Below are 8,982 nucleotides of genomic sequence, written 5' to 3' on the forward strand. Positions count from 1 at the left end.
GGAAGGTGCAGGACCAAGTGTGGAGAATGAATGTTCTGTCTTGGGTAAGGAAAATTGCTGCTTCTTGGAGCCGGATTGAAAGTGGAAGATTGACTGTGGGAGGCAGTGAGGAAACCGAGGAAGGGCCTTGGGCTAGGAGAACAACGTATTAATCTGTTTTGGTTTTGTTTTGATTTGAGACCCATGTATTTATCTTAAAATCATAAATTTTATGAAGGAATTCCATATGGAAGAAAGTGAAATGTAGTGATAAGAGCGGCGGGGCTGCATCCCCAGCACCCCAGCCGCCTGCTAGCTCATGCCCAAAATAACAACACACAACTGTATTCATTTAAGCACTGCTTGGCCCATTTCTATCTAGCCTCTTCTAGGCTAACTCTCGCACCTGGACTAGCCCATTTCTAATAATGTGTGTAAGCACCCCAAGGTGCGCTTACCGGGAAGATTCTAGCCTATGTCCATCCTCGGTCAGAGCTTCATCGCGTGTGCCTTGCTCTAACAGGAGCTGCATGAAGTCTGAGCTCACTTCCTCTTTCTCCCAGCATTTTGTTCTGTTTACTCCACCCACCTATGTTCTAACCAATCAGGGCCAAGCAGTTTATTTATTGCTTAACCAATGAAATCAACAGATTGATATATGATACTCCCACATCAGTGAAAAGTGGAAAGATAACTGACAATTAAGAGAAATTAATTCAAATTCAGAGATTTGCCTGCTTCTGTCTACTTCTATGCCCATATTCTCTTTCCTGAGCCAAAGGTTTCTCCCTGCCAAGTCAGGAAGGAATCCTACAGATTCCCTGTGGATCTGATCCTCCTGGAGGGAGTGACTATTTACTCTTGACTGGCCTTGAACTCGTGATACCCTTACCTCTCCAGTTAAATTGCTAGGATTCTGAGTGTATACCACCATGCCCAGACTAGAAACATGGTTTCTAATAACCAAATGATATTCTACAGTAAAAGGTATGCTGCCTACTATTGAGTTCTGAATAACTTTCTCCCATCAACAACCTGCTATTCCAGAATCCTCTATTCTTATTGGGACACAAAACTCTTCTTGGGGAAACACAACACACTTGTCTACAAGTCAGATAGGGAGCCCACAACAGAACAAAGCCCAACTTGGTGAACTAATGACTTTGATTGAGGTTTCTTACAGGAGTTTGGGTGAGGGGTTACTTCGAGGAACAGACTCAAAGACAGCTGCAGCACCAGAGCCTAGCACAGCATGGGTGACAGCTCACAAAGCTGTGACTCTGGAGCACACTGCATAGGCTACAGGCAGCTCAGCAGGTTGGAGAGCATCCTTTCCAAGTAGCTCTGGTCTAAACTTCTTCTAGGCAACTCGGTTGGTTTCTGATTCTTCCATGTACATGGTCTGTTGTCATTATTGCAGCTTGCCTTCTCTTAGGGTTGGTGCTGCTTTCCTGAGTCTTTCTTGTGCTCTGTTCTGCTTGTCTCAAAGGGACTCTCAGCAGTCTTTATTGATAACTCCAGCAGGGTGGGTAGCCTAGTGAATTTGATTGGGTTCAGTGACTTCCCAAAGAAGACACTGGGGATCATCTGTAAGTTCTCTCTCATTTCTGTATGAATGTGTGTGTTTCATGTCTCCCCTGAAGCTAAGAAGAGAGTACTGAAAAAGAGAAAGCACCAGATGATAATTAATGGCAAACCTGTGACCATTTTCCTGAAAACCACGAAAAAGCCAGTGGAGGATCCAAGATCCAGAACTCCATCTTTGACACAGCCAGCTGAGTTTCCAACACTCAGAAATTTATCTTTGAAACTGCCAGCTGAGACTACAAGCTCCACACCTCCGTCTGTAACACAGACAGCTGACGCTTCAAGCTCTAGAGGTACATCTTTGACAAAGCCAGCTGAGCTCCACACAAGCAAGATGCCCACAGCATTACCTTCTAGTTCCTGCCCACCGTCACCACTACTAGTGAGGCCCCAGAAGTCCATTTCCGGGATCCAGTGGGAAATAAAGAAGTACTTTGAGAGCCGGGGTTCAGATGGTGGGGAGTACAATGTCCAGCCCGTGGGTCCCAGTGCTCCTGACACCTTCGAGGTGAACTTCTTAAAAAGGGCAGGTGAGTTGGGACAGCAGAACAGGGCCAGGGTCAGGTGCAAAGGCAGCCATGCAGTTGTCCAAACAGACCCACTCATGCTTCCAAGGAGAGTCCACGGGAGTGTGGCACTGCCTGTTTGAGCTGCTGCTGCCCACAGACTTTCTCTATCCCACTGCGGGGGACAGAGCCTTAGATGTGCCCAGCCCTTGACCTGGTTTGGCTGCTTCCTAGGAAGAGCTTCCATTTGCTACCTGAGTTGCCCAGTTTCCCAGCAGACAGTCTTGAGGGGAGAAAGGGAAGTTGGGATGAGGATTGGAACAGAAACCAAGGGTCTTGTGCTAGCTAGGCAAGTGCTCCACCAACTGAACGACACACAAAGCACCTTTCTGTTGTAAATAATGCTTCCATTGACTTGTTTCTAAGGAATACAAAAGTAATATATGATCACTTTTTGAAAAAAGCCAAAAAAATTGCCTTGTGGTGCACTGTGGGAACATTCTCATGTATTCTTTTTTGTGAATCAGCTAATGTTTGTACATTTAAATCATTCTAAGCTTTGGGGTTATTAGTTTGCAGGGGTTTCCCAACTTAACTATACAGGAAATATTATTTCATGTCATAGAAATGAGAATTCGAGTCCATTACAGAAGCATAGGTTTGGCGTCACCCCTTTTGAGACAGTCTCACTATGCATTCTTGGCTGGACTTGAACTCATGATCCCCTTACCCTTACCTCTACAGTTAAATTGCTAGGATTCCAGGTGTATAGCACTGTGCTCAGAGGAGAAACATGGCTTCTAATAACCAAATGATATTCTACAGTAAAACTCATGCTGCCTTCTTTTGAGTTCAGAATAACTTTCTTTCATAACAACCTGCTATTCCAGAATGCCAGACACAAATGCTCAGGGCCTCTGTTCTTATCGGGACACAAAACTCTTCCTGGGGAGACACAACACACAAATCCACTCCCCTCAGATAGGGAGCCCACAACAGACCAAAGCTCAGCGTGGTCAACCAATGATTTTTATTGGGGTTTCTTACAGGAATATGGGTGAGGAGGTTTCTTTTTTTATTGATTTTATTGAGCTGCCCATTTTTCTTTGCTCCCCTTCCTTCCTTCCTCTCTCCTCCCCTTCAACCCTTTCCTGTGGTCCCCATCTCCAAATTTACTCAGGAGATTTTGTCTTTTTCTACTTCCGATGTAGATTACATCCGTGTATGTCTCTCTAAGGGTCTTCATTGTTGTCTAGGTTCTCTGGGATTGTGAATTATAGGCTGGTTTTCTTTGACTTATGTCTAAGCATCACTTATCAATGTACATATGATATTTTTTCCCTGAGTCTGGGTTACCTCACTCAATATGATGTCTTCTAGATGCATTCACATGCCTGCAAATTTCAAGATGTCATTTTTTTCTACTGTGTAGTGCTCCATTCTATAAATGTAGCACATTATCCTTGTTCTTTCTTCGGTCAAGAAGCATTTAGGTTGTTTCCAGGTTCTTGTTATGAAAAACAATTGCTGCTATGAACATGGTTGAGCACATGTCCTTATGGTATGATTGAGCATCCTTTGGATATAAACCCAAAAATGGTATTGGTAGGTCTTGAGGAAGGTGGTTTCCTAATTTTATGAGAAATTGTCATACTGGTGTCCCAACGGACTGTACCAGCTTGCATTCTCACCAGCAATACAAGAGTGTTCCTTTTTTCCTACAGCATCAGTGTTTTTGATCTTGGCCATTCTTAGAGGTGTAAGATGGAATCTCAGAGTTGTTTTGATTTGCATTTCTTTGATTGCTAAATATGTTGAACATTTCCTTAAGTATCTGTCAGCTATTTTAGATTCCTCTGTTGAGAGTTCTCTGTGTAGGTCTATACTATATTTTTTTTATTGGATTATGTGCTCTTTTGATGACCAATTTCTTGAGTTCTTTGTATATTTTGAGGATCAATCCTTTGTCTGATGTGGGGTTAGCGAAGATCTTTTCCCTTTCTGTAGACTGTCATTTTGTCTTGTTGACCATGTCCTTTGCTTTACAGAAGCTTTTCAGTTTCAGGAGGTCCCATTTATTAATTGTTTCTTTCAGTCTCTGTGCTACTGGGTTTATATTTAGGAAGTGGTCTCCTGTGCCAATGCGTTCAACTGTACTTCCCACTTTCTCTTTTATAAGGTTCAGTGTGGCTGGCTTTATGTTGAGGTCTTTGCACCATATAGACTTGAGTTTTGTGCATGCTGATAGATATGCATCTATTTTCATTCTTCTACATGTTTATATCCAGGTATGCCAGCACCATTAGTAAAATATGCTTCCTTTTATCAGTTTTATGTTTTTTGCTTCTTTGTCAGAAATCAGGTTTCCATAGCTGCGTGGATTAATATCTGGGTCTTCAATTCGGTTACATTGGTCCTCCTGTCTGTTTTTATGCTATTACCAGGCTGTTTTCAGTACTGTAGCTCTGTAGTAGAGTTTGAGGTCAGGGACTGTGATGCCTGCAAGTTCCTTTATTTACAGAATTATTTTGCTATCTTGTATTTTTTGCTTTTCTATATTAAGTTGAGTAAAATTCTTTCAAGGTCTGTGAAGAATTTTGGTGGGCATTGCATTGAATCTGTAGATTGCTTTTGGTAAGATTGCCATTTTTACTGTGTTAGTTCTACCTACCCAAGAGCTTGGGAGATCTTTCCATTTTCTAGTATCTTCTTTAATTAATTTCTTTCTTCAAAGATTTAAAGTTCCTGTCACATCATACAGGACTTCCACTTGTTTGATTAAAGTTACTCTGAGATATTTTATGCTATTTGTACCTATTGGAAAGGGTGATGTTTCTGTGATTTCTTTCTCAGACAAATCATCATCTGTGTAAAGAAGGGCTACTGATTATTTGAGTTAATCTTGTATCACACTACATTACTGTCAGTGCTTATGAGTTGTAGAAGTTCCTCACTCAGGCCTGCTACCTGAGAGGTCGCTAATTACACTCCCAGTCTGGCAGAGGTCTCTGGTTCAGGTCTGCTCAGGTGAGGGGTTTCTACAGGAGTAGAAATGACTTAAAGACAGCTGCATCACCAGAGCCCAGCCTAGCTCACAAAGCTGTGAATCTGGAGCACACTGCATAGGTTGCAGGCAGCTCATCAGGTTGGAGAGCATCCTTTCCAAGTAACTCTGGTCTAAACCTCTTCCAGGCAACTCAGTTGGTTTCTGATTCAGGTACAGGCCTGGTGTCATCATTACTGCTTGTCTTCTCTTAAGGTCAGTGCTGCTTTTCTGAGTCTTCCTTGTGCTCTGTCCTGCCAGTCTCAGAGGGACTCTCAACTGTCTTTATTGATTACTCTAGCAGGGAGGAACCTAGAGAATCTGGTCAGTTTCAGGGACTTTCTTGAGCCATTTTAACTTGTTCATGTTCTGTCATTAAGGTGCTTACCTTCAGGACAGAATGATTCGATCCTGAGGAAATTTAGACAATAGTCCTACATCATAGGGTTCATCCAACTAAACAATACACCATAATATGTATTTCCAGAGTGCTTACCTTGTATGAGGGATTAAAATCATCTATTGATTCTTAAGTCTATGGAAGGCTAGGTGGAGTGGCATAAGCCTTTAATCAGAGCACTCTGGAGACAGAGACAGGCAGACCTCTGTGAGTTCAAGGCCAGCCTGGTCTATTTAGTGAGTTTCTAGTGTGGTAAGGACTATTTAGTGAGACCATGTCTCAAAAACAAACAAACAATAACCAAACAAAAAAAAGCACATGGGAGAATATGGATAGCTTATGTGAAAGTCCTAAGCATATAAGGGACATCTCTGGATTTGGTGCCTTCAGAAGTTCCTAGAATCAACCCAGAGAAAACACTGGGGGTTATCTCTAAGTACTCTCTCATTTTTGTGTGAATGTGTGTTTCATGTCTCCCCTGAAGCTAAGAAGAGAGTTCTGAAAAAGAGAAAGCACCAGATGATGATTGATAGCAAACCTGTGGCCATTTTCCTGGAAACCACGAAAAATTCAGTGGAGAATCTGAGACCCAGACTTCCATCTTTGACCGAGTCTCTGTATGAAGCACTATTTGATGAAGACCTTGGTTATAATTCTGATGACACTATTGTCCAGATGGTGAGTGTTGACAGAAGAGCTGGCACTGTTGCTACAACTGCCCCTAGGTCACCGCTTCTGTCGTTTTGGTCCAGCAGCCTTAGCTGGGCACTAGCTGTGAGCTAGGTGCTGCTCTAGGCACTGGGCTACAGAGGTGAATTAAACAGGGAGAAGATTCCTGTCCTCATGCAGCCTGCATTGGGTAATGGGATCCGCAGACTGTAAGCAGGTAAATGAACTGAAGGAAAAGTACTTCAAAGACAGAGATGTGCTAGGAGAATAAAAACAAAATGTAGTTTTGCCTCTTAAGAGGAACAGGGTGAAGGCTTGCAAGAGGAAGATGAAAGACCTTCTTGCTGAGGTGACTTGATCCTGAGGCTTAAATGATAAGAAGGCACCAGCCATTAACAAAATGCATTCAACAAATAGATAGGTACTGCTTAAGGTTTGACAGACACTGTCATAGGGCTGGGGGCACAGACACAGTGTGGACTGCTCTTAGGGACTTGACATCGAGTAAGGGAAACAAAGAAGAGTTAACAGATGTATAATAGAATTCTTTCCAGTGACAAGTGCGGGAAGAATAAAGGGGGATGAGAACAGTGACAGAGCCACCATTCTAAACAGGGTGTAAACAAACAAACCCACATGATGCTTCATCTAGAGAACATGAGTAAATTAAAGGACCTGGTGTAGACCCCAGATTCAAACAGTATGTAAGAGCAAGGAGTGATTATTATCAGTGTATCTGAGGCCGTTCACCTGCACAAAATGGCGAAGACCCCAAGGGGAGTGGGTAGGCTCCTTTTAAGCACAGGTAAGACGAGTTTCAGTGACAATTAGGTCACCTCAAATACATTTGATTAAGCAGGCAACAGTTACATTAGTACAATTTAATTGGCTGTGGTTATAGTTTTACCCTTTGGGGCATACTTGGGTAAGGTAGTGCATGTTTGTTTTAGGGAGCTTACTGGAACTGTCCTTTTTGGTCACTGCTTTGAGGTACTGTGGAAGGTGCCTCAGGTCTGGTGTTTGCTGTCTCCCTCATTGTCCTTTTAGGAAACTGAAACTCAGGCCAGCTGTAAAATGGGAACACTTCAGACCTTTCTCTAGCTTCCGGGTTTTGTAGTAAGAACATTCTAGGCTGAGGGAAGCACATGCACAGGCCTCACAGGAACTGAAGCACAGTGAGGCAAGAGGAGGGGGAGGCAGTGAGCAAGGGAGAGAGCTAGGGACAGAAAAGGGTACTGTGAGACAGGGTATAGGATTTTAACTCCAGTGGGGAACTTCTCCTGATATTTTTGAGCCTCATGATAAGGGATCTTGATTGCACTTTTAAAAAATATTTATTTATTTTAGTGTATGAGTCGGTGCTCTACCTGTATGTAGGACTTATTCTAGAAAGGAGCAACAAAGCCCACTACTGATGGTTGTGAGAACTGAACTCAGGTCCTCTGGAAGAGCAGCAGTGCTCTTGACTTAAAAAAAAAAAGCACCCAAATACAAACTTTGTGATATATCAAGAGTCAATTATTTTAATTGATTTGCCTAATAAGCCTCCAGAGACAAAGCAGTATGTCTTCAAAAGAATGGGACTGTCCCTACTGTCTGGAAAGAGCTTAAATGTGGATCATAAGACATTCTGGATGTTGACAGGAATGTCTTAAATGCAACTTCACCACCTCTCAGAGGCTCTGCTGACAACTCTGGGGCCTTAAAGGCGAATGATAACAAAAATTCCTGTGCTGTCTGCAAGTGCACCATTAGCAACAAGCGTGTGCTCCCTAAGTGCAAGCATGAATTCTGCTCCTCTTGTATCACCAAGGCCTTGTCATTAAAGCCTGTCTGTCCTCTGTGTCAGACGTCCTACGATATCCAGAAAGGGAACCAGCCAGATGGAACCATGACTTTCACCACTTCAAGACAGTCACTTCCTGGTTATGAAGACTGTGGCACAATTGAGATTCAATACATTATGGGAAGTGGCATCCAAACAGTAAGTGTACCAGGGAGCGTGAGTTTATTTTGGCTCTGCTAGAGTTACCAGCACCCAAGGGGTGGTCCTGTAGCCTCTTAAATGTTGATTTTCCTGGGAACTCATTCAGTGATTTAACTAGAGACCATTTAGAACTTGGATGTCTTTTCAGCTATTTCAACAGTGTTGGGGCTGAACCCAGCCCCTTGTGCATGCCAAGCAAGCACTGCCAAGCTGTGCATCTAGACTTTCATGTCTTTTTGAAGGTAGACACCATATGTTAGGATGGGTCAAGTTGGGTGGGTATGACTGTAATCTGAAGAGGAGAACTATGAATTATTCAGAATATGAACAAAAGAGCATTTTTTTGGTTTTCAGTATACTTCACCTATAATGCACACACCTTTAGTATAGTAGATTTCAGAGGCATGCCATTTTTTATCAAACATTTTCCTTTCCTCATGCAGAATGAGCACCCAAACCCAGGAAAGCCTTATAGTGGAACACGACGAACTGCATACTTGCCTGATACTCAGGAGGGAAGACACGTCTTGGGTCTGCTCAGAGAAGCCTTTAAGAACAGGCTGATTTTCACAGTAGAGGACTCTCGAGTACCAGGAGTGTCTGATGTCGTTACATGGAATGACATCCATCATAAAACATCCACGTTTGGAGGACCAGGAAAGTAAGAGCCTTTGAAATGTAATGGTTGCTGAACAAAGTATGGGGGTGTTAAGTGCTGCGGTTTGAGGCTGTGGTATGAAAAGGCCTTCCAGCAGTAGATGTTAGCCCAGTGTCTTAGTTAGGGTTTTTGTTGTTGTGATAACCAAAAGCA

The 8,982-nt window shown here is 42.9% G+C and overlaps 1 protein-coding gene across 1 annotated transcript in view; it reads left to right on the plus strand.

Moving 5' to 3' along the window:
- The window catches only part of LOC126488733 (protein mono-ADP-ribosyltransferase PARP14-like), a 62,099-nt gene that overhangs the window by 45,248 nt on the left and 7,869 nt on the right, over positions 1 to 8,982 (plus strand). Inside the window, exons 12-15 of the mRNA XM_050122394.1 lie at positions 1,623 to 1,859; positions 6,000 to 6,193; positions 8,034 to 8,168; positions 8,615 to 8,832. Of these exons, the coding sequence (XP_049978351.1) occupies positions 1,623 to 1,859; positions 6,000 to 6,193; positions 8,034 to 8,168; positions 8,615 to 8,832 (784 nt within the window). The remainder of the gene's footprint in view (positions 1 to 1,622; positions 1,860 to 5,999; positions 6,194 to 8,033; positions 8,169 to 8,614; positions 8,833 to 8,982) is intronic.

The sequence above is a fragment of the Alexandromys fortis genome, unplaced genomic scaffold (assembly GCF_014885135.2).
Source record: "Alexandromys fortis isolate MF-2015 unplaced genomic scaffold, M_Fortis_MF-2015_v1.1 scaffold_187, whole genome shotgun sequence".
In the NCBI taxonomy this organism is placed as follows: Eukaryota; Metazoa; Chordata; class Mammalia; order Rodentia; family Cricetidae; genus Alexandromys; species Alexandromys fortis.